Below are 26380 nucleotides of genomic sequence, written 5' to 3' on the forward strand. Positions count from 1 at the left end.
CAAACTGCACATTTGTCAACAGAATATAAAATAAAACTCCAAAAAACCCCTGCACTCTTGCTGATTTCTAAAGATGCTTCATTTTCCCAAGTTTTTCTTCTCCTGAACTCTGCCTGTCAAAATATTACCCATGATCCAGCAATTCCACTCGTAGATATAAACCCAACAGAAATGAAAACATATGCCCACACAAATGTATATATGAATATTCACTGGAGTATTATTCATAATCATCAAAAAGTGGAAACAACCTAAATGTCTGTCAACTGACTAATGAACAGATAAGATGAGCACTTTGGGAAGTGGAGGTGGGGGGATCATGGCAACATAGTGAGACCTTGTCTCAACAATAAAAATACAGCCTGAGCAACATAGCGAGACCTCGTCTATATTAAAAATCATTTTTTAAAACTTAGCTGGGCCTGGTGGCACAAGCCTGTAGTCCCAGCTACTCAGGATGCTGAGGCCAGAGGATTGCTTGAGCCCAGGAGTGGAGGCTGCAGTGAGCTATTATTATGCCACTGTACTCTAGCCTGGGCAACAGAGTGATACCCTGTTTCAAGAAAAAAAATATCAGCCAGGCATGGTGACACGTGTTTGTAGTCCCAGCTACTTGGGAGGCTGAGGCAGGAGGATCACTTGAGCCCAGGAAGTCAAGGCTGCTCAGCTGTCACCATGCCACTGCCCTCCAGCCTGGGTAACAAAGTGAGACCCTATCTCAAAACAACAACAACAAAAAAGAAAGAAAATAAATACATAAAATGAAAATAAAAAAATAAAAATTAGCCAGGCATGGCTGTGTGTGCCTGTAGTCTTAGCTACTCTGGAGGCTGAGTTAGGAAGATCACTTGAGCCCAGGAGTTTGAGGTTACAGTGAGCTATGATTGTGCCACTGCACTCCAGCCTGGGTGACAGAGTGAGAACATGTCTCTAATAATAAGATGTGGGATACCCACACAGTGGAATACCATTTGAGAATAAAAAAAAAAAACTACTGCTAAGTACTATAACATAATGAACCTTAAAAATAGAATGCTAAGTGAAAGCAGCCAGTCACAAAGTCTCACGTGTTGTTTGCTTCCATTTATATGAAATGTCCAGAATTGGCAAATTTATAGAGACAGAAAGTAGATTGGTGGTTGCCCAGGGCTTGCAAGGAGGATGGAGGATGTTGGGGGGTGATGGCTAAGGAATGCAGGGTTTATTTTTGGAGTAATAAAACTGTTCTAAAATGGATTGTGGTGATGGATGCACAACCTGTGAATATACTAAAAGCCATTAAATTGTATGATTTAAATGGATGAATTCTATGGTATATAAATTATATCTCAATAAGAAAAGTATTTAAAAAAAAAAACAAAAACTAAAGGCTGGGCATGGTGGCTCACACCTGTAATGCTAGCACTTTTGGGAGGCCGAGGCAGGTGGATCGCCTGAGGTCAGGAGTTCCAGATCAGCCTGGGCAACATGGCGAAACCCCATCTCTACTAAAAATACAAAAAATTAGCCAGGGGTGGTGGCGGGCACCTATAATCCTAGGTGCTCGGGAGGCTGAGGCAGGCTGAGGCAGGACAATCGCTTGAACCCAGGGGGTGGGGGTGGTGTCTTGCTCTGTTGCCCAAGCTGGAGTGCAGTGGCATGATCTCAGCTCACTGCAACCTCCACCTCTGGGGTTCAAGCAATTCTCCTACCTCAGCCTCCCAAGTAGCTGGGATTACAGGTGTGCACCACCACACCCGGCTAATTTTTGTATTTTTAGTAGAGATGAGATTTTGCCATGTTGGCCAGGCTGGTCTCAAACTCCTGACCTCAAGTGATCCACCTGCCTTGTCCTCCCAAAGTGCTGCGATTACAGGCGTCAGCCACTGCGCCTGGCTGGAGATCTTATAAGTCTAGATGATTGAGCTATAGGCTCCAGAGGAAAGGTACACTCCAGACCAGCTCCGGAGAATGGGAGAAGACTTCCTGGAGGAGATGGTGGTGCTAAATCCGAAGGGACCATTAAGGGTGAGTGTGGAGAAGGGCAGTTGGCAAGTTCAGAGACCTAGAGGAGAAAAAGACTGAACTGATATTCTATGAACGAGGACCCTCGAATATGGCTCCTCCTGGGCCCCAGGCTAGATAGATGGTGCAGCAAGTCTTTCCCCGGTAGAGAAGAGGCCAGTGCACTAGCCCCACCCCTCCCTCTGTTGGCAGACATCTGTCTCTCCACACTATCCACAGAGCCATGGTCTTCCTCACACTCCAGCCCTTTCTGTGTGTGCTCACACACTGGAATGTCTGCACACACAGGTATGCGTGCTGGGGGACAGTCCTCCACCAACTTATTATTACCTATCCCTGGGGCCCTGGGGTAGGTCCACAGATCAGATAGTGCGTGTGACTGGAAGCAGTTTATGTCTCGGGGGCAGAATGTGTGAGATGGGTACTGACAGTGCCGGCAGATGAGGCCTGGGGACAAATGTCTTAGGACCAGGACCAGGGCCAGAGATTTCTGCAGTGGTCTGACCTTACAAAGATGCCTTTTCCCAGGCCACAGACTACTCCCTCCCTCCTCTGGAGGCCCATAGGGGATCTTTCCCCAGCCTGGAAGGCTACCCCATTCTGAGCAAGCCATCTAGGATGAACACATAGAGAGGAAAAGCAAACACAGGTCCAGGGCCTCCAACAACAAATAAACAAGCTGAAGGGAAAGTCTCTCTTCCCCCCCTGACTCAGCTTCTGAGCCAAAGTAAAGAGAGAAGAGGAGCTTGCCCCCGCGTTGCCTTTTTTCTTTCTTTCTTTCTTTTTTTTTTTTTTTTTGAGATGGAGTCTTGCTCTGTTGTCCAGGTTGGAGTGCAGTGGCACAGTCTCGGCTCACTACAACTTCCTCCTCCCAGGTTCAAGCAATTCTCCTGCCTCAGCCTCCCAAGTAGCTGGGATTACAGGCACCCGCCACCACACCTGGCTAATTTTTGTATTTTTAGTAGAGATGGGGTTTCACCATGTTGGCCAGGCTGGTCTCAAACTCCTGACCTCGTGATCTACCCGCCTCAGCCTCCCAAAGTGTTGGGATTACAGGCATGAGCCACCGTGCCCAGCTCCTGTGTTGCCTTCCTGGTTGTAGAGAGGTAAACTCCCATTTGCTTCCTGCAGTTGCTAAGAGTGCTCCAAGGAAAGTCACACTCTCTTCCAGAGTTCTGAACCCACGCCTCTCTCCCTGCTGTAGGTGAAAGGAACAGACAGGCTCTGGCCATTCCTGGCCCTTCACCCCTTTTGCTTCTCTCCTCCCAACTGCCCCTCCCAAGCTGCTGCTTCCCCTACAAGGGAACTGTTTCCTGAGTCCATCTAGCCTCGTGCCCCAGCCAGCCATCTCTCCCTGGCCTTCCCTTTGCCTGACAGTAACCTCTCCCACAGCTGATGTCACCCTGGCTTTGCACTGACACAGCAGCTGAGCTGGGCACAGCAGGGCTGCGAGGTCCAGAGGGCAGCTGGCTATGTCTGTGGCCAAGCTTCCCTCAGTGCTCGCCCAGGGCTTTTCCTCGGCCAAGAGCCTGCTTCTCTCCCATTCTGTGCCTCTAAGCCAACGTAGCCACATGAGGATAGAGTGTTGACTGAGCCTCCCCTGTGCCCAGCAGAAAGTCAATTCTCTGCTCTGTGTGGGGGAGAATGGAGCCAAAGTTCTGCTCCCACCCCTGGGGAGCTCACAGATTTCTAAGAGAAACAGGACAAAGCACAATAGCAAACTGGGCAGGCTAGCATCTGATGAAGGCAGAGTGTAAACATACTATATTAAACAGGGTCGGAGTTCAGGGAAGAGAGAGGGGCGCCCTTCCTAAGAGGTGCCCCTAGAATTGGGTAGGGGAAGAGAATGGGCTGATGACAGTCATTTAGTGGTTTTTTTTTTAAATTTATTTTTATTTTTTTAAGTGTCTATTTACGTGCACTGTGCTTTGACAATCTACTAATATTTGCCCACATATTTACCTGTATTTTGCAAGGCTCAGAAAAGTTGTACCAGCCTGGGAGCACTGAGGTGGCAGATGTGATGGGGATTTGTCTGTACCTAACATCTGCTAGGTGCATACTAGGTACTTCATATATTTTGTCTAGTAACTCGTTCTTTCCAGCCACAGAACAAACATGCTGAGCAGAAAATCAGAAGGACACTTGCTGGGCGCTGCTTCTCCCCTGCGCTGCCACCACTTACCACTTCCCCCGTGATCACATTCCCTGCTGCAAAGCCCTAGTACCTAGGAGGCCTGGCCCCTGGGCAAGTTACATTCTGGAAGGCTCCCCAGATCAGCTAAAAGCTTCATCTTTCTACTCCAGCCCCCAACTCCACCTTTCTTCCCCATCTCTCCCTACCCAAGAGAGAAAGGGAAAATCCCATGCTAGCCCTCAGCTTTACCTTCAGCATCTAAGGTGTAAATTAATGTCATCAAGGTGAATCTCCATGCTGTTTTTCTGCTCCTCCCACACCCGGGCTTGGCTGGATTCCCTTTTAAAGGCCAGAGTTATTCCCTTCTCATGTCCTGAGGGACTCTGGATTTGCAATGTCATCTGGCCCAGATATGTTCTTGCAGAATATTTGGTGTCCCCACGTCCTCCTTTCAGGCAGCAGCCCAGAAAGCCAACTACCTTTATCCCATCCTTCCTAAGCCTGCAGTTGAGGACCAGCCAGGGAGATAGAGGAGCCAAGCCTGGAGCCCCATGCACCACAGGCCCCTCAGCCCCACCTCAGTTCCTGCAGCCTCAACAGCACTCATGGAACCCCAAAGGGGGCTGTGGACCCTGCTGTTCCCCAGGACATGCCAAGAACCCATCATTCTTTCCCCCTAATATTCACTTTACCAAACCACTGCTTTCCCCAGATAAGTGTCAATGTCTTTTTTCTGATCCCCAAGAGCTACTTGGCTCTCTGAGCCACCTGGCAAAGCTATGGCTGCCTATCGCATAGTTCAGGGAGGTCTATGAGGCTCAGCTGAGTGTGGGACCTCACCACCAACTCTGGCACCAGAGGATAGATGGTCACTTGAGAAACAGGGACCCCAGGAAAGGGATGGGGCCTGGTGCTGGCCAGCTAGCTTCCAGCCAGGGCAGGCTGACACCTGGGATCTGGGCTGAAGCCAACACTCAGGTAATCCCATTACCTACTTCATGTTTTAGGGCTTCTAAGCAAGAAGCAGCCAAAGGCAGAGGCCTGGAAATGTAGGGCTTGCTTGGGAGGGTGAGTGTGCCTGAACGCATCCAGGAGCAGGCACAGAGTCTCATCCAGGGCATGGGAGGAGCCATGATGGAGGGTGGGGGCATGGGGAGAAGGAAATGAAATTGGGGAGTGAAATCAGCACATGAGGTGAGAGGTGAGGGTTCAGTTGTCTCCTTGAGAGGTGGAGAGCAGGTGTGGCACTTGGTAGAAACCCCAGAGGGCTGAGGCTGTCACTTCTCCAAAGGAAGGCGTGGAGGCAGTGCGAATGGGCCTCAGAGACCGCAGACTACAGGTAGGGTAGCTGACCAAGACTTTCACCTGGGCCACACTGCCCCAGGCCTGCTCCCAGCTAGAGCAGCCTCGCCAGTAGTTGAGTGTGGCAGGGATGCGAAGGAAAGCCCATTCCTGGGGGACACAGAACTCCCGATGGCCTACTGTGGCTCCCAGAAGGTTTCACCGAACCTCTCTTCGACTACGCCACAGCTGCCCTCCCAATCTTCCTGCCCTATCTCCTTCACTCAGGCAGGACTTTCCTCACTCTCTGACAGCGCTCTCAGCCTCACTCAGCTCCCTGTTTTCTCTCACAGATGTTTCCCCCACGAAAAACCACACATAGTTGCCCAGCCTTGGTGTCTGCTTCTCAGAGGAGCCAGTTTAATAGGGGCCATTACTAGACCTCTAGAATGATAAAGCCCTGTAGGTTTAGGACCTGTTAGCAGGCCCAGATCTGAACCTGCAGAGTTATCCAGAGGGGGAAAAAAAAAGGTAAGGTATAGGAAGAAGCTGTGGAGAGAAGTGGTCTCTAGATTGAGGCCCCTCTGAGGGCTCGGCCCCTCTAAGGGCTCAGCCCATCCAAACTGGATTATCTGCTCTTTTACATCCAGAAAAGAACAGGCTCTCCATATTGACATACATGGGGCCAGGGTCCTTCTGCCACCCAGTGGCCCTGGTGGGTAAAGCACCTTTGTGGCCTCCCACTGGGTCCTGTGATTGCGCTGGTGAGGGTAGGAATGGAGAATTTGTTCTGCTGGTTGGGGTCCTCTCCGTCTCTCATTTACAGCATAAATTACAAAAATCCTGACTTCCAAACTTTCCTCCTTTAAAATTAGCACCATAGTCGGCTGAGCACAGTGGCTCACGCCTGTAATCCTAGCACTTTGGGAGGCCGAGGCGGGTGGATCACCTGAGGTCAGGAGTTCGAGACCAGCCTGGCCAACATGGCGAAACCCCGTCTCTACTAAAAATACAAAAATTAGCCAGGCATGGTGGCGAGCACCTATAATCCCAGCTACTCGGGAGGCTGAGGCAGGAGAATCGCTTGAACCCGGGAGGCGGAGGTTGAAGTGAGCCGAGATTGTGCCACTTCACCCCAGCCTGGGCAAAAGAGCAAAACTCTGTGTAAAAAAAAAAAAAAAAAATATTAGCACCATAGTCACACACATCTGTGAATGTACTACAACCATTGAATTGTCTGTTTTAAGTAGGTGAATTTTATGGCACGTGATTCTGTCTCAGTAAAGCTGTTTTAAAATCAGCACCATAAGAAGAAGTGGGTGAGGCTTTCAGTACGTGAAGATGAGGATGGTTGTTTCCGTTTCTTAGGATATCCCCAAACTGATATGAAAGAAGGTCACACAGTAGGTACTCAACAAATCTTTAATAAATTACTAGTGTTGTTAAATGGAGCCAGTTTTTTTTTTTTTTTTTTTTGTAATTTCTTTTTTTTTTTTTAGCCACTTTTTTCATTGCCTCACCACTTACCCTTGAAGCTGTACACCTTCATTCCCCCAAATCTGTAGGCATCAAAAGCCTTCTTACTTTCCAAGGTCACCTGAGATCTTCTAGTCTAAACATCCAAAAGCTTTTCATTGATCAGAACCCTCCTTGAACTTTTTTATTTTTTTGAGACTGAGTTTTACTCTTTTTACCCAGGCTGGAGTACAATGGCGCGATCTCGGCTCACCACAAACTCCACTTTCCAGGTTCAAGCTATTCTCCTGCCTCAGCCTCCTGACTAGCTGGGATTACAGGCGTGCACCATTACACCTGGCTAATTTTGTATTTTTTTTTTTTTTTTTTTGAGACGGAGTCTTGCTCTGTCTCCCAGGCTGGAGTGCAGTGGCGCGATCTCGGCTCACTGCAAGCTCCGCCTCCCGGGTTCACGCCATTCTCCTGCCTCAGCCTCCCGAGTAGCTGGGACTACAGGCGCCCGCCAACACGCCCGGCTAATTTTTTTTTGTACTTTTAGTAGAGACGGGGTTCCACCGTGTTAGCCAGGATGGTCTCGACCTCCTGACCTCGTGATCCACCTGCCTCGGCCCCCCAAAGTGCTGGGATTACAGGCTTGAGCCACCGCGCCCGGCCTAATTTTGTATTTTTAGTAGAGATGGGATTACTCCATGTTGGTCAGGCTGGTCTCAAACTCCCAAAGGTGATCTGGCCCACCTTGGCCTCCCAAAGTGCTGGGATTACAGGTGTGAGCCACCTCGCCTGGCCCCAAAAAGGATCTCTTTAAAGACATGGGGCTGGGTGCAGTGGCTCATGCCTGTAATCCAAGCACTTTGGGAGACTGAGACGGGAGGATCACTTGAGGCCAGGAGTTTGAGACCAGCCTGGGCAACATGTCTCTACAAAAAATACAAAAATTAGCCAGGTGTGGTGGTATGCCCTGTAGTCGTAGCTATCTGCGAGGCTGAGATGGGAGGATTGCTTAAGCCTGGGATGTAGAGGTTGCAGTGAGCTGCACTTGTACCTCTACACTCCAGCCTGGGCAACAGAGTGAGACTCTGTCTCAAAAAACAAACAAATAACAAATTTTACTATTTTTCCCACACAGATGACTAGTGGCATATTGATGAAGCTTAAGGTCTCATGCCCAGGATGCTTTCTTATAGGTACATGATTCCCAATGTTTTCCATTAAGAATCATTGTCATAGTGAGCCATGGTTATTAATGGACTGTGTCCTATGGTTTACACTTACTGATGTGGAAACAGTTAAGAATCAGTATGTAGTCTACAGAAGGGTGGTTTGAAGCTTGCCTCTCCCTGTAGAACTTGGAATGTGAATCACCCCAAGATTCTTTTGTGTGGAATATGGAAGGCGACTTTCCCCAGGGGTTCTTTCAGGAGAACTTACAAAGTCATGGGCCCCAAGTTTCCTTCCTATAGACTTTGCTATTTCTGGATCTTTATTGGAGTGCAGTAGATCTGGGGGTCACTGAAGAAGCTTGTTGGGATGGGCATGCTGTGAAAAGGGAGCTCACTGGTGGCAGAAATGGGGTGATCCTCACCCCAGTGTCCACACTTGGATGGCATATTAACAAAAACCACATCCCAGTGAAGCCATGGGACCAATTCGCCAAGTGGGTTAAAAAGCTTCCTGATGAAGCTGGGCGTGGTGGCTCACGCCTGTAATCCCAGCACTCTGGGAGGCCGAGGCCGGCGGATCACAAGCTCAGGCAATCAAGACCATCCTGGCTAACACGGTGAAACCCCGTCTCTACTAAAAATACAAAAAAATTAGCCGGGTGTGGTGGCGGGTGCCTGTAGTCCCAGCTACTCGGGAGGCTGAGGCAGGAGAATGGCATGAACCCAGGAGGCAGAGGTTTCAGTGAGCCGAGATCATGCCACTGCACTCCAGCCTGGGCGACAGAGCGAGAGTCCATCTCAAAAAAAAAAAAAAAAAAAAAAGCTTCCTGATGAAGAGGTGCTTCTGGCTTTGATGGTCCACAAGGCTTGTCATGTGGTTATAAAACTCATCTAATAGGTGCTGTCACTCAAAGATTACCTTTGGAATTCTCTCCAGGCCAAATGGTATCACTCCATTCTACTGGTGTCAGCTGCTTGAAATAGTGTAGACACAGAGAGTTCTGGGACCCATGTTGCTCAGAAACAATGTCAAAGTCCTGGCTGAAGGTATCTACATTACCCACGAGTTGCTGTATATGAGTGGAATGTACAAGCACGGACGCAATAGCAAGAGAACTAAATTTGTTTTGTGCTTCAAAGTACACAGTTTATAAAGACTTCTATATTCTATTATCTAAATCCTAAAACAGTCCTTAAAGTCAGCAGGGCAGGCATTGCTATCAACACTTTGGAGATTTGCAGATAGGTAAACTGAGTCTCAGAAGCAACTTGTTCAGAACCATATACTAGTAAGTTGCTGAGCCAACTGCTAAACCCAGGGACTTTATTCACATTTTTTGTTTGTTCGAGACAGAGTCTTGCTCTGTTGCCCAGGCTGGAGTGCAGTGGCATGATCTCGGCTCACTGCAACCTCTGCCTCCCAGGTACAAGTGATTCTCCTGCCTCAGCCTCCCGAGTAGCTGGAATTACAGGCACATGCCACCATGCCCGGCTAATTTTTGTATTTTTAGTAGAGACAGTGTTTCACCATGTTGGCCAGGCTGGTCTCGAACTCCTGACTTCAGGTGATCCGCCCGCCTCAGTCTCCCAAAGTGTTGGGATTACAGGCATGAGCCACCGCGCCTGGCTGACACTGGTTTGTCGATGGCATCGACAAAAGGAAAAGTCAAGTGCCAGTAGGAGCTTGAGGACATGGAGAAAGGTACTGGACACAAGAAAATCAGGAGATGCTACTTGATTACCACATTTGCAATTTCTTGAGCAAGTTTAAACATCGTAAGAATGCAGAGAACTTTTTGAGAAAATTTCTCAAGCCGTGTTGCATAAGCTGTGCTCCTGGGGCCAATACGGGTTGATCCACACACATGGGGAATGCTTAACACTAAGCAGGAGAAAGCAATCGGATTTTGCCCAGGTAGGTGACCAAAGGTGAATAAAGCAGTCCACTGGTGGCCTTGAACTATCAGAGATGTGAGACTTGTCACATGATGACCCTCCTTTAGCACAGTCAAACCCCTGCTGGTACAAGCCTCCTCCAGAATTCAAAATTACCCAATGGGAATCATATACCATCTCCTGTTGCTTTTCCTGCTTCTCTGGACCATACTGTTAGCTTCCTGTTCATCAACCCTATCCTAAGGTCCAGTTATGCAAGGCAAGGGTCTTTACGCAATTATTTAAAAGGCCTGTAGGTGAGAGGTAGTGGCTCCCTTTTCCTTTGTCATCAGCTTATCTAACATAAGGTGGTTAATTCTGGCACAGTTCCTCCTCCTTTTTCTTTTTTTTTTCTGGGGAGTTTCCAAATTTATTGTTTATCAATTGACTCATCTTGGAAATTGAGCTGTAAAACACCAGGATAGAGGATGGTCTTCAAATCTGTTCCCCCACCAGGGCAGTGTTGTATACTTCCAAAACTTTCTAGGTCTCCTCCAAGTGACTCAAGGGATGGGAATTTCACCACCTCTCATGGGAGGTTGTTTTATAGCCTCTTACATCTTACCCATTATGAAAGTTCTGATGAAACATTTTTTTCCCCTTTGGTTCATTCATTACCCTTAGATAATCCCCTAAAGAGCACCTTCACAATCCCTCTCCTTCTTTGGGGCTTATGCCTTCAACTATCTGCACATGGCTGTCAGGACCCCATCCCACACACATGCACCTGCACTCCTTAGCTCTTCAGCCAGGCCTACCCACATGCAATTCTTTTCATCTTTCCTCATACATCAAAACCTCAAGTGAATTGGAAAGGGGATTATGGCTCCCTTCTCAAGATTTTCTCACGTCAGCTGCATCCCTTCTCCTCAACCACATGTCAGGTTTGTGTATGCCAATAGCCGTTCACCAATGGAAATGAGGTTTTTCTGGAATGCTGTGTTCTATAGTTAAAAAAAAAAAAGATTCCTCCTACCCATAGCTCATATCTAGGTTGGATCAATATTTATACAAACTATAATAAGGAGGAAAAATCTAAAAGAAGTCTGGGACTACCTTAAATCTCCAACCACCAAGAAACTTTTAAACTACAAACAAAAATCTCTAAATAATATATTTCCCTTAAACATAGGCTATGAATTAATAAAATAAATTCAATCACCTTTTGGTAAAGGAAGCATGAAAGGATTGACTACTCATTTGTTTATGGATGAAAAATTAGCATGGATGAGTGCCCCAAATGAAAAAGAACCCTTCCTTTTCTTCTTATTTTGTTATTTCTTCCCACTGACTTGGTCAGAAGCCACCTCCTTTTGTTCTTCAACCACTCTGAATAGCTGGTAGTTTCCATGGTCCCTGAAGGGATTCACGCACACCACAGTCCTCGGCGGCAATAGGGACCACCAGGAGGTCCTCACTCTCGTTATGCAACCTCACGCCTTCCCTCTCCTCTGTTTTCTCCCAACTGCACTAAGGGCCAGTCTTCTACAACCCTAGGGGCATCACAGACATCTTCAGAGCCCCAAGACCTCGCCTATCATTCCTATGCTTAGAAGGAACCTCTTCTTTTCCAAACCTTCCCATCCAAACCTGATGGGGCTCTTCCTTCCCAAACCTCACCCATCCATCAAGATCTAGCTTCTGTTTCATTTCCTCCAGAGGAAGCTGCCTTTTCCTCTAAACTTCATAATGTTTAGTGTCTATACCACTAAAATATGCTACCTCACATTATTCGTGCCACCATTTGCTGCTGCTGCTTTTTTTTTTTTTTTTTTTTTTTGAAACAAGCTCTTGCTCTGTCACCAAGGCTGGAGTGCAATGGCATGAACACGGCTCACTGCAGCCCTGACCTCCCGGGCTCAAGCAATCCTCCTGCCTCAGCCTCCTGTGTATCTGGGATCATAGACATGCATTACCATGCCCTGTTAATTTTTTGATTTTTTTGCAGAGACTGGGTCTCACTTTGTTGCCCAGGCTGGTCTAGAACTCCTAGTCTCAAGCTCGGCCTCCCAAAGTGCTGGTGTTAGCCACTGTGCCTGGCCCATTTGCTCCATTTTTTAAAGTTTTATTTTATTTTTAAGTGATAAATAATAATTCTATATACTTATGAGGTACAATGTGACATTTTGATACATGTATACATTGTGGAGTGATCAAATCAGGTGAATTAGCATATTCATCACTTCAAATATTTATCATTTCTTCGTAGTAAGAACATTTTAAATCCTCTCTGTTAGCTATTTTGAAGTACACAGTACCTCATTATTAACTGTAGTCACCACACTGTGCAACAGAACAACAGAACGTATTCCTCTTGCCTGACTGAAAGCTTTTATCCATCAACCACTCTCTTCCCCTCTCACCCACCCCTCGCCCCCAGCCTCTGGTAACCACCATTCTGCTCTCTACTTCTACGAGTTCAATTTTTTTAGATTCCACATATAAGTGAGAGCATAGGGCATCTGTCTCATTATGCCTTGCTTATTTCACTTAACATAATGTTCTCTAGGTTTATCTATGTTGTTGTAAATGACAGAATTTTCTGTGTTTTTTTTTCAAGGCTGAATATATTATATTGTGCATATATACCACATCTTTTAAATCCGTTCGTCTGCTGATGGATACTTAGATTGTTTCCATATCTCGGCTATTGTTAATAATCCTGCAATGGACATGGGAGAGGAGACATCTATTCAACACAATGATTTCAATTCCTTTGAGATTCCTGGAACATATGGTAATTCTATTTTTAGTTTTTTGAGGAACCTCCATACTGTTTTCTGAGATGTCTGTACTAATTTACAATATAGCCAAGCATACAAGGGCCCCCTTTTCTCCACGGCCTCGCCAACACTTGTTATCTTTCTTTCTTTCTTTTTTCTTGAGACAGAGTCTTACTCTGTTGCTCAGGCTGGAGTGCAGTGGTGTGATTTCAGCTCACTGCAGCCTCACCGCCTCAGCCTCCCCAGCTCAAGTGGTTCTACCACCCCAGCCACCTGAGTAGCTGGGACTACATGCACGCACCCCATGCCTGGCTAATTTGTTTGTTTGTTTGTTTGTTTGTTTTTTGTAGAGGCGTTGTTTCACCATGTTGCCCAGGCTGGTCTTGAACTCCTGAGCTCAAGTGATCCTCCTGCCCTGGCCTCCCAAAGTGCTGGGATTACAGGTGTGGGCAACCACACCCAGCCAAGAGCTCTTTATAGGGACACTCAAGACTGATTATTTTGACAAGGCTGATGTTTTGCTGAATGTGAAGGTGGGCTTCAGGCCAGTGAGTAGCCCTAGGTGGGGAGCCAGGAGTTGGGAGAGGAAAGTCTCTCCTGTAGCCTCAAGGAGGAGAAACTGCAGGGTGACCACCACCACCTGTGTGACCAGCCCCATTCTGGGGCATCATGCATGCCTGTAGGGGAGCTGGGGCAGGTGATCAGAGGCTGGAGCAGGGCATAGGCAGGGATGTGCTTGGGGGCCCATGCCACAGTTTTAATTCAGAGACCTGCAGTTATAAAGAAAGCAGATTAATCCTGATATCATGCATAGTTCCACTTTGTGCTCAAGCTTACAATTCTAGGCCCAGGACTAAGCAGAGCCATGGGAAAAGGTTCCCAGCTCAGCTTTAGTCCCACTCCCCTTTAGTCCCGTATCATACTGTCCTTGCCCTTTGTTCTCTGATCCAGCCTCCCAACCAGGTCTTAGCCTTTTTCCCATACTGAGCCCCACACCCTTAAGGAACCCCCTCTCTTGGTGTATCTCACCTGTAAGCCATGGAAAGGCAAGCCTCAGAACAAGGAATATAGACAACCTAGGACTCTGTGGTCCCCTCCCCTGCCCCCTCAGTGCCCTGAAGTATGTGAGACTGGGGTTCCTCCTGCCACTGTCCTATCCCCACAGCTGAGAGGGTGAAGTGAGGGAGGGGAGCTGCCCGTCTCTACTCCACCAGGGGACAGCTCAAGGTGAGACAGGACAGGAGCCTCAGACCCATTGGCTGAGCCTGGGAGGTGGGCAGAGCCTGGGAGGGGGACAGCACTCTTCAGCTTTCCTCCCGGCCTTGGTCCCCACCCCAATCCATGTCGGCCCTTTCAGGAGCTTTTAGTGGGAATGAGCTCAGACCCGCAGAACAGGCCCCCAGCTCCCCTCCTGTCTCAGCTCCTCCCATTGCTCTTTGATCGTCTCTTCTGTCCGACCTCTGGGCCATCTCTCCACCAGGCACATCTGCGAGCAGCCGTCTTCATCCCCAGCATCGCCTCTTCCTCCCGTTTCTCCTTCCACTCCCAGCTCCACATCCTCCTCCTATTCTCCCCTCTTCAGACCCCCACCTTCCAGTTCCCTCACCTCCCCTTTCTGCTCGTCCCCTGGGGCTTGCAGCAAGAGGGAGACAGAGCTCCTGACAGGATTGATGGTCTTTCCCCACCCTATCCTCTCATCCGCTCCCTCCCCAGCAGGCACAGACATCCCCTACAAAAGGCAGGAGCCCAGGCTGTGTGGAAACAGCTGCTCTCAGACGCCCTTCCGTTTGCTGTCTGCTGGCTAGGCTGGGCTGCGCCTCTGCTCCCTCTTCCTCTAGCTGACAGTGGGCACCTGGGGTACCGGGCCCCCCCACCTCATTCCCCATGAATGCTGTGGAAAGTCCTGAGGGGCAGGAGCTGCAAAAGCTGGGGAGTGGAGCCTGGGACAACCCGGCCTACAGTGGTCCCCCTTCCCCACACGGGACGCTGAGAGTCTGCACCATCTCCAGCACGGGGCCCCTGCAGCCCCAACCCAAGAAGCCTGAAGATGAACCCCAGGAGACGGCACACAGGACCCGAGTGTCCAGCTGCTGCCTCCGTATCTGTCAAGGCATCAGAGGTACCAGATAGGGAGAGGGTTCTCCTGGGATATTAGAGTCAGGAGAAGGAGTCACCAAAAGCTTTTGGGCAGGGGGTGGGGGTGGAATGTGATCTGAAGAAGAGGTGACCTTTCAGTGTCACTTTGGGGTGTGTGAATTGCCCGTGGTAGTGCTGCACGATCCAGAACACAGAGGCCAGCTGAGCGGTCTACCAGTTGTGGGGAGCCTGGCATGGTCATCACCTGGGGACCCAGAGGGGTATGTGGGAGCTGGTTTGAGGGAGAACATGGATGTGATGATGGCCTACACTACCCCACCTGGAACAGGTGCCTCCTTTCCATGCCTTCATTCTCTACAAGCCAGGGCCTTCACCCCTGTCGGCCTCAGGGAGTTGATGGGAAGGGCAAGCATGGGTGTGGGTAGAGTAGCCAGATTCAGCCAAGGATGAAGGTGATGGGCAAGGAAGGGCAGGGATGGAAAGGGGCTAACGTCCAGGGACAGATGGGTGGGGATGAATGGGAGGAACACTGCCACTGAGCATCCCAGGCATCTCTCCCGTGCCCCTTAGGACTTTGGGGAACAACCCTGACTGAGAACACAGCTGAGAACCGGGAACTTTATGTCAAGACCACCCTGAGGGAGCTGTTGGTATATATTGTGTTCCTGGTGGACATCTGTCTATGTGAGTAGCATCTGTGTTTGTGTACATCTGTCTGTGAGAAACATCTATGTGTGCACTATCTGTATAAACATTCCTGTGGGCACCATCTGTGGAGCCAGCATCTATCTGTGTAAGCAGGCTATATCCAGGAACTTTAGATAACAATATTCCAATCCCATCTATTTACCTTTGCAGCTTAAGATATTTTGTTTAAAAGTAATTTGTCAGCAGAGGAAGGCAGTTTGGTCAAGAATTACAAGGGGAAACCAGTTTTTGGCAGCCATTGTTTTCTATTGGCTGAAAAGGTGAAAGGTGAAAATATTTTACCCTTCTGTAGAGAGTGGGCCGGCACAGTGGCTCATGCCTGTAATCCCAGCACTTTGGGAGGCCAAAGTGGGCACATCACCTGAGGTCACGAGTTTTGAGACCAGCTTGGCCAACATGGCGAAACTCTGTCTCTGCTAAAAATACAAAAATTAGCTGGGTGGCAGGTGCCTGTAATCCCAGCTACTCAGGAGGCTGAGGCAGGAGAATCGCTTGAACCCAGAAGCAGAGGTTGCAGTGAGCCAAGATTGCGCCACTACACTCCAGCCTGGGGGGACAGAGCAAGACTCTCTCTGTCTCCAAAAAAAAAAAAAGAGTGGAAAACCACTCCCTTCTGTTTGGAAAAATAGTTTGGTGGGCTTCACATAGTTATTATACTATATCCGATTCATGTTTCTTTAGAGGCAGAAAAAAAATGGAAGAAAAAAGAGAGGAAGTAAAAGATCCAGGTGACCTTAGATCTCAGATCCCTGTTAAGACAGGGAGGGACACACATGGTGTGGTGATGGTCCCATGTGAGAGACCACCACGCCACATGCCATTGGAGGAAGCTTATTGAGGCTCTAGCTATAGACACAAACTGAGAAGTTTTGATCTCTAAGTTGAGAGAAGCAAGTGAAAAGATAGGAGGGCGACTGTAGAAAGATAGAGTCAAAGAACTGTAAATAATAATAAAATTGGACCAAACAGATGCTATTAGACCCGTAGGTAATGACAGCAACTTTGTATTTGGTTTATTACTTCTTTCAAAAATTGCACAAGTGATGTTTGCCTAGTTTAATATAGCTATGTGTGGGGTTGTGTTTTGATTAAAGCTGTAGGTTGGACCATACAACTAAGATGCCCTCATTACTAGGTGTTCTAGGCTCCACAATACTCTGTTCTTGTCAGGGTGCATAAATCTTTTGAAAGTGGAGTCAAAGAGTCTCATAACATTAATGTTGATGGAATATTTTCTTATTTTTTGAGCCACCCACATTTGTGCGAGCCCTCCAGGAAAGCTGGCAGAAAGCACTTGGTTCTGGCTGTGCTCTATCGGAACTCATTCCATGCTGGACAGAGGGGACAGTCCTCTGTGTTTGCCACTGGCCACTCAGCAGGGAGTGAAAGGACACAGTGCGTGTGAGGAACAACGGCTGGCCCAATGTACACTTTGTGGGGCCCTTTCAATTCCTTTCAGTGAATGGCTGTCAGAAATTCATTTGTGACATATTGATTTTTTTTGTCCTAACCATCTGCTAGCAAGAAGTCATCTCCTTTTTCAGATCCCGTGACAGCAGCTGAAACCCACAGGCAGAGCCTTTCTCTATAAATGACTTAAACATCTCTCTTTCCAGATTAGCCTCTGGAACAGGACTGTTTCTAGCTCCCCAGAGTTACAGTGAACCATTTCCAACTCCATTGTATGGAGCTGGGAAGGGAGGAAGCTTGGGTTCTGGAAGTCCAGGAGTCCAATCCACTCATGTTCTCTGCTTTCTGTGATCTCAGTGCACTAATGCGTTGCCGGATGGTCTGTGACTTGCCAAAATCTGAGTCATAGACTTAGTCCAATAATTACAGAATCCTTGAGTGGACGGGGACTTTAGAGCTCATCTAATTTTAGGATGCAGAATATGTGGAATCCTTTCTCTGTGATCCTTTCCATGGTGCTCTGTCAGGTGGCCAACCAGCCCAACCTGGGGAGTGTCAACAGGGCTGTCACTGTTTCATGAGGCAACCCATTCTACTATTTGGCAGCTCTGTTTCCTTCCCCTTATGGAGCCACCTCCTCTGAGCCAGACGTTAGACTGAGAAACACATAGATGACAGATACTTGGGCCTTTCCCCTCAGAGGCTCACTTCCTTTTCAGAACTTTCTTCTATTAAGCCAATTACTGATGTGTCCCTGTTACTCTCTGAAGTGACAACCTTTCAACTGTTTGAATGAATATAGCTTGCCCTTGGTCATCTGTTCTCTAGGTTAAATAACTTCTATTTTGTCACTAAACTAGTCATGATACTATGGTTTTCAGAGGTGGTATTATGCAGGGATTGAAGGCATGGGCTCCAAATTTGCACAGGTTTGGGTCAAACACCATGCACTACCATTCACCATTTGAGGGCCCTCGAGCAATTTGCTTAACTTCTTTGAATTTCAGTTTCCTCATCGTACTTACCCAATCCAATAGGATTATGTGAGATAATAGCCATGAAATCATTAACTCAGTGCCTGGCATATATTAAAAGCAATTTCAGAATGCTCTCCATACTGGTTGCCTGCCTGCAGACTTCATCTATGTGATGCCTGGCACTGGACAAAATATGCCACGGACAATCTGACCAGCACAGAGTACTGTGATGCCATTATTTCTGTTGTACCCAGATTTCGGGGATCTGTGAGGAAATGCAGAGGAAGTGATATCTGAGCTAAAACCTGAGAGATATGGAGGATTTATCCCCTTGAAAGGGAGGTGAATAGAAAGGAAGTCTCTGGGAAGAGGGGACAGCATGTGCCAAGACCCAAAAGGGACAGAGGGCACAGTTTAGTTAAAGTGCGTCAACGTGGCTGGAGCAGAGAGTTTGAGAAGCAAAGCGGTAAAAGACGACAAGGCTGGCCTTATAAGAAGGGGCCAATCATGAGGGGCCTTATAAGGCATGAGAAAGAATTTGGACTTTATTCTGAGGGGTACAGGGAGAGCTATTGAAAAGTTTTAAGCAAAGGAGTGACATGACAAATTTTAAGTTCTCCTGAGGAGAGGGCAGAAGTATAAACCTTGGATCACAGAGGTATCTCTGGGAAAGTTGAGTAGGGGAGATAATAGTCCTCTGCTAAGGATATTAATGGGATTTTTAAAAACAAAAATCTTACCAGGGCCACTGAGTCAGTCTGGTGGCAGTATAGCATGCTGGTTAAGCAGTGAGGCTCTGAAGTCGACTATGTGGGCTCAAGGTCTGGCGCTTCCCCAATTATCAGCTGTGTGATCGTGAGCAAGTTTGCTAACCTCTCTTTTCCTTGGATAATGATCATACCAACCTGAGAAGATTCTTATGCAGGTTAAATAAAATAGCTCACTAATATGCTTAACACAGTGTCTGTCTGGCACATGGCAAATAGTGTCTATTGTCTTCAAGTCACAGCAGGCACTGTAAAACTATAAATGTGGCATCATAACCCAGCCAGCAGTGGAGGGTGAGGAAGGGAGAATTAATCTGATACCTTTAAACCTCAGAAAACCTCCAAGTCCTATGGAATTGGGCTCTTAATAAAGACCCTGAAATCGTTAGACTACCTGAAAATGTGCCATTTAACTGCCTTGGGCCTTGAGAATTAAAGTCCGCACCCACAAAGTGCTGGCCCCACAAGAACTTTTTATGAAACAGAATTAGGAGGCCTCCACATTCTGATGATTCCTACAACATCTAGTAAGATAATACTAATACTAGTTTCCTAGCCCCTGCCTCTACCTGCCTCTTCCTTTCAGACATATTTTCAGGCAAGGTGGAGCCTTGGAATGGCCTCAGGAGGGCCACTTCGGCGCTCTCCAAGGTCCTGGTCTCACCTCCCTGGTGTCTCAGCTCTCCGTCAGGCTCCCTGAGCTCTGGCCAACTGCATCTAGACCATAGGTTCTCAGTGGGGATGATGTAGCCCCCAAGAGTGTAAAAATAGTTTCTCCAAGGGCAAAAAGAATCCATTACAATGGCTTTTGGGCCACTGAAAAGCCACGGTACATAAACAAATGTAGAGCCTGTCTGCGGTATCGGAATTGGGAGTGATTAGGAAGAAAATGTCTAAAGAGACTTCTGGGGAGATGGATAATGCAAAAAAGATTAAGAAACACTGAACCAGATCCACTTAATTTGGCTAGTCAGTATGCTGACTGAGCTCTCCTGCCTAAGGATTGGGAATACACATTATAAGCCTGAAAGCTGGCACCAAGCGGGGTGGCTGTTGTGTTGCTCTATCAGGATGCTGTTTTCTAAGAACTGGAGTGACATGCAGTTGGATATGCAGCTGTGCAGTGTGCTTTTCCATGTCAGTTCCCGTGACTGGGTTCAAATGCTCCAGGACCCGTGTTTACTATTAGGTAAACACAGTGGCATGATGAAAACATAAAAACATTGGAGTCAGACACACTGGATTCAAATACTAGCTCCTCTACTTCCTGGCTTTGTGACCTTGAACACTTGTTCTACCAATAAGGATAATAAATTTATCTTCTGGAGATAACATGCATAAAGAACCAAACACAGTCACTGGTAGTAGTTATTTTTGTATTATCTAGGGGGAAATCAAAACCCTCACCTGGTCCTCTAGACTGTTCATTAAAAAAATACCTTTCAAGAGAGAAGCCAATCTGAAAAGGCTACATACTGTGTGATTCCAACCATATGTCGTGGTGGAAAAGACAGAACTATGGAGAAACTAAAAGTTGTCAGTGGTTTCCAGGGGTTGGGGAAAGAGAAGGAAGAATAGGTAAACCACAGAGGATTTTTAGGGCAGTGAAACTACTCTGTATGGTGAATACCTGTCATTTTACGTAAAACCCATACAATGTACAATACCAAGAGTAAAACCTAAGGTACACTGTGGACTTCGGGTAACAGTGATGTGTCAATGTAGGTCCATTGTATAACAAAGGTACCACCCTGGTGTTGGATGTTGATAGCAGGGGAGGCTGTGCTTATTTGAGGACAGGGGATCTATGGGAAATCTCTGCACCTTTCCTTCAATTTTGCTATGAACCTAAAATTACTCTAAAAAAATAAAGTGGGCTGGGCATGGTGGCTCATGCCTGTAATTCCAGCACTTTGGGAGACCAAACCGGGCGGATTGCCTGAGGCCAGGAGTTCGAGACCAGCCTGGCCAACATGGTGAAACCCCATCTCTATTAAAAATACAAAAATTAGCAAGGCATGATGGTGGGCACCTGTAATCCCAGCTACTCAGGAGGCTGAGACAGGAGAATCGTTTGAACCTGGGAGGCGGAGGTTGCAGTGAGCCGAGATCATGCCACTGCACTCCAACCTGGGCGACAGAGAAAGACTCTGTCTCAATAAATAAATAAATAAATAAATAAATAAATAAATAAATAAAGTTTATCTTAAAAAGTGAAGTGTATTAAAAACAACTTTTCAGTGCTGCTTGTGGAAACTTGGAAAAAACAACTTTCATGATTACAGTTAATAATAATGTATTATATCTTTCAAAATAGCTAAAAGAGAGGATTTTAAATATTCTCAACACAAAGAAACATTTGAGGTGATGATATGTTAATTAGCCTGATTTGATCATTCCGTGATATATACATCTGAAAAAACATTACATTGCACCCCATAAAGATACAGAGTGGGCCAGGCACAGTGACTCACGTCTGTAATCCCAGCACTTTGGGAGGCCGAGGCGGGTGGATCACCTGAGATCAGGAGTTCGAGACCAGTCTGGCCAACATGGCAAAACCCTGACTCTACTAAAAATACAAAAATTAGCCAGGTGGTGGCACGCTCCTGTAGTCCCAGCTACTCAGGAGGCTGAGGCAGGAGAATCGCTTGAATCTGGGAGATGGAGGTTGCAGTGAGCCGAGATCATGTCACTGTACTCCAGCCTGGGTGACAGAGCGAGACTCCATCTCAAAAATAAAATAAAATAAAATAAAAGCAGCAATTATTTGTCAATTAAAAGTAAATCAATAAATAACATAAAATTACCTTTCAAAGTCTGTAGTTGGCTCCACATATAGGGACAGTATTATTTGAGTAGCATCCTTTAAGTGACATCAGACCTTTAAGTTAAAGAACTTTCCCTGGAGGCCCTCAGTTTATCACAACCACCACCACCATCATCATCATTATTAACAGCACAAACAACAAACCTTTATTGAATAATTTTTCAATGCACCTAGCACTATATTATGTACTTTAACTCACTGACTACTTCCAATGACTCTATGAAACTGGTTCTGCCTAACACTCCCATTTTACAAATCAGACAGATTTAGAAAAGTCAAACAGCTTGTTCAAGGCCACACATGCAAGCAAGTGAAGAAAGAGGAATCCAACTCAGCAATTGGTTGCCTGACTTGAATTCCGAGGCTTTTAACCACTGGAGTCTACTATGGCCTATCTGGAAATGTATTGCTCGTAAATTTACCATCAACATCTTAGCAAGGACCACTCCGTGCCCTACCCTAATAGAAGCAGAGTATTGAGAAATTCTACTAGCTAACTACTATTCTTTCTTTTTAATACTGTATTTAAAAGATGATATAAAAACATTAAAGAATATTTTAAAATATAGTTGGCTACCACTACATTAAAGAATTTTTCATTTTTCTTATTACCAGTGTTTATGCATACATTCTTACCTAGTTGTATTATATTGTATACTTTCATCATTTATAACATTTCATCATATTTCTAAGTAGTTTTTTTTTTTTTTTTTTTTGAGACAGAGTCTGGTTCTTTCACCCAGGCTGGAGTGCAGTGTCCTGCCTCAGCCTCCTGAGTAACTGGGATTACAGGCACCCACCACCATGCCCAGCTAATTTTTGTATTTTTAGTAAAGACAGGGTTTCACCATGTTGCCCAGGCTGGTCTGGAACTCCTGACCTCAAGTGATCGGCCCACCTTGGCCTCCCAAAATGTTGGGATTACAAGCATGAGCCACCGTAGTTTTTGTTTTTGTTGTTGTTGTTGTTTTGGGACAGGGCCTCGCTCTGTTGCTCAGGCTGGTATGCAGTGGTGTAATCTCAGCTCACTCCAGCCTCAAACTCTCAGGTGAGCCTCCCACCTCAGCCCTAAAAGTAACTGGGTCTACAGGCATGCACCACCACACTTGGTTAATTTTTGTATTTTTCATAGAGACGGGGTTTCCCCATGTTGCCCAGTCTGGTCTCGAACTCCTGGGCTCAAGCCTTCCAAAGTGCTAGGATTACAGGTGTGAGCCACTGTGCCTGGCCTCTCAGTAGTTTTCATATTTTCTTTCCTTCTTTCTTTCTTTCTTTCTTTCTTTCTTTCTTTCTTCCTTCCTTCCTTCCTTCCTTCCTTCCTTCCTTCCTTCCTTCTCCTTCTTCTTTCTTTCTTCTTTCTTTCTTTCTTTCTTTCTTTCTTTCTTTCTTTCTTCTTTCTTTCTTCTTTCTTTCTTTCTTTCTTTCTTTCTTTCTTTCTTTCTTTCTTTCTTTCTTCTTTCTTTCTTTTCTGCTCTCACTCTTCCCCAGGCGCCCAGGCTGGAGTGCAGTGGCACGATTTCAGCTCACTACAGCCTCAACCTCCTAGGCTCAAGCAATCCTCCCACTTCAACCTCTCAAGTAGCTGGGACTACAGGTACACACCACCACACCCTATATTTTTTGTAGAAATGGGGTGTTGCTATATTTTCTTTTCTTTTCTTTTTTTTTCTTTTGAGACAGAGTCTCGCTCTGTCACCCAGGCTGGTGTGGAGTGGCACGATCTCGGCTCACTGCAACCTCTGCCTCCTGGATTCAAGCAGTTCTCCTGCCTCAGCCTCCCGGATTCAAGCAGTTCTCCTGCCTCAGCCTCCCAAGTAGCTGGGATTACAGGCATGTGCCACCACGCCCGGCTAATTTTTTTGTATTTTTAGTAGAGACGAGGTTTCACCATATTGGCCAGGCTGGTCTCGAACTCCTGACATTGTGATCCACCCACCTCGACCTCCCAAAGTGCTGGGATTACAGGCATGAGCCACCGTGCCCGGCCGGGTGTTGATATATTTTCTAGGCTGATCTTCAACTCCTGAGCTCAAGTCATCTCCCTGCCTCGGTTTCCCAAAGTGCTGGAATTACAGGCATGAGCCACCGTGCCCAGCCAGTTTTTATATTTTTATTTTAAGGACTACAGTCACACCGCAATTAACTAAAACATTTCTCTGATTGTTTCAGTATTTGCCTATCATCGTAAATGTATCTATAGCTGCAGCTTTTTTTTTCACTTCTGTTAAATTATTTCCTTGGGAATTGCTAAGGAGAGAGATTACCACGAGGGGAAAAGATAGAAATATCTCCTTAGTATTTGCTATGTGTTGTCATTTTGCCTCTGTAAGGGATTATACAAATTTATTGTGCCACTAGTGCTATACGATCACATCAATTTTGTCACAACCTCATCAAAATTGGATGTTATCACTTATAATTTTTATTATTAAATAGGTATAAGATGGTACAACTCACATTAATTTACTTGTCTTTTATTACCAATGAGGTTGAACACTTTTCTCATGCTTTAATTTATAATGTGTATTTATTTTTGTGTAAATTGCATGAGATGTTTTCAGGGGGACAAAGGAGGGAAGGGAAAGTGGGGAACTTGGACCATTAGACCCTAGATGAGGAATCAACCACCAGCGACCTCATTTCCAAGATCTGGGCTCTTGGGAGTGGAAAGAATAACCAACAAAGTTAGCCATCACCTGCACAGCAATTTGGCAGGGGACAAGCCCTAGTAGACTATCATGGTCAGCCATACTGACCATGTTTCTTCTCCCTTATGCTTTATTCTAGGAGCTGGTGGACCTATAATCCAAGACTATTTGGAATCTCATCTGGCTAAAATAGAGCTATCTTTTTCATGCAGGCAATATGGGTGACCCATCAATTGTCTGATAATAATAATGTCAATTGTGCAATCCTTTAAACTTTACACAGGGATTTCACACGTATCATCTCATTCGATCCTGACGGCAATCCTATAATGGTTCAATATTTTTACTTCCTTTCTGCAGGTTAGGGAAATGTTATTATTGTCATTATGAATAGTTCAGGAATGATTAATCACTCAGAGCTTTTTCTGAAGGATGGAGTCAGTCCTGTCCCAGCTATTCCTCAGCAGAGAAAGTGCTGGAGAATTATCTTCCTGGCTCTCCCTTCCCACTGGGCCCACACCATCATCATGATATTTATGAAAGGGCTTCCAGCCCTTTGTCTTCTTGGAGGGATGGCTGTAGCCTTTTGTTGATGGAGGAAACATTGAAGGTCTTTGTGTAGAAATAATGGCTGTTTGTTTTAGGAGACATTATTGTTATCTCAAAGGTGCACCTGGGATTGGCCCTGTATAGGAGAGGCTCTAAGCCAGGAAATGGCTGGGTCTGGTCACCATGGAGCTGGGGAGGAGGGCAGAGACCCTCAATCTTTAATGCCTAATGGCTACATGCCAATTAATATCAATTGGATGCTCTTAATCCATCACCAGTTGTAAAGAAACACATGCCTCTCTTTACTCTGCTTTCTTTTAGTGGATTTCAAGGTTCTATCCATAGATTGGTGGAATTGCACTAATAGGAGAGGTTGAAGTGAGCTTGTCAAGAAAGCTTGACAGAATTTCTAGAATCAACAAAGAAAGGAGCAGAAATATATTGGAGGTTCAGAAAGTGTCCGTGGCTGAGTTCCTGTGTGGCTGTAATGATGTCAGAAGATACTTTGTCATATAGAACCATGATTTTAGTGAAGGCACAGTTGTATAATGGAAAGAGCGTGTGACCTGGAATAAAGTGGTCTGATCCAAATGATGGTGCTACCAGTTATTAGCCATGCATCTTTGGCAAATAGGTCAAGATACTTAAATCTTTCTAAACTTTGATTCCTCAAATGAGAATAACACCTGCTTTTGTGAGGTTGGTGGAAAACAAATTAGGTATTTAGTAGTACAGTGCTTGGAATATAATAGGCTTTCAATAAATATTAATTGCCATTCCCTGTCAAGATATAAATTAGGAAAATATTGAAATACATCTCAGCCAGGCTCAGTGGCTCACGCCTGTAATCCGAAAACTTTGGGAGGCTGAGGCAGGTGGATCATGAGGTCAGGAATTCAAGACCAGCCTGGGCCACGTGGCGAAACCCCATCTCTACTAAAAATACAAAAATCAGCTGGGCACAGCGGTGTGTGCCTGTAATCCCAGCTACTCGGGAAGCTGAGGCAGAAGAATCGCTTGAACCCCAGAGGTGGAGGTTGCAGTGAGCCGAGATCGCGCCACTGTACTCAGCCTGGGTGACAGAGTGAGATTCCATCATCTAAAAAAAAAAAAAAAAAAAATAGAGAGAGAAAAAAAAAAAAACAGGCTGGGTGCGGTGGCTCACGCCTGTAATCCCAGCACTTTGGGAGGCCAAGGCGGGTGGATCAAGAGGTCAGTAGATCGAGACCATCCTGGCTAACACGGTGAAACCCCGTCTCTACTAAAAATACAAAAAAATTAGCTGGGCGTGGTGGCAGATGCCTGTAGTCCCAGCTACTTGGGAGGCTGAGGCAGGAGAATGGTATGAACCCAGGAGGTGGAGCATGCAGTGAGCCGAGATCACGCCACTGCACTCCAACCTGGGTGACAGAGCAAGACTCCGCCCAAAAAAAAAAAAGAAAAAAGAAAAACATCTCAATACTCTGGATTGTTGTAGATGAGGCCAGGCTGGAGTACTGCTGATGTAAGTGGCTAGCAAAAGAGCATATAACTCGTATTACAAGGTGTGAGTCTGAGCACTAGCTCTGCCTCTTGCCCTGAGCAAATCATGTACACTCTGAACTTCATGATTCATAGGAAGTTTTGTTCTTGGGTAAGATGGAATCAGCAGACAGGTCTGATAGGCAACTGGGAGACA

The 26380-nt window shown here is 46.3% G+C and overlaps 1 protein-coding gene across 2 annotated transcripts in view; it reads left to right on the forward strand.

Moving 5' to 3' along the window:
- The first annotated feature begins 14225 nt into the window (after positions 1-14225).
- PKD2L1 (polycystin 2 like 1, transient receptor potential cation channel) overlaps positions 14226-26380 on the forward strand; it is a 40154-nt gene continuing 27999 nt past the window's right edge. The window contains exons 1-2 of one of the 2 annotated variants that reach the window (XM_030802405.1): positions 14226-14835; positions 15384-15497. In XM_030802405.1, the coding sequence (XP_030658265.1) occupies positions 14601-14835; positions 15384-15497 (349 nt within the window). In that variant the 5' untranslated portion in view covers positions 14226-14600. Of the gene's footprint in view, positions 14836-15361; positions 15498-26380 lie in introns of both variants that reach the window. The other variant, XM_030802413.1, reaches the window with a different exon arrangement.

Source organism: Nomascus leucogenys, chromosome 3 (genome assembly GCF_006542625.1).
Source record: "Nomascus leucogenys isolate Asia chromosome 3, Asia_NLE_v1, whole genome shotgun sequence".
NCBI classification, from domain to species: domain Eukaryota; kingdom Metazoa; phylum Chordata; class Mammalia; order Primates; family Hylobatidae; genus Nomascus; species Nomascus leucogenys.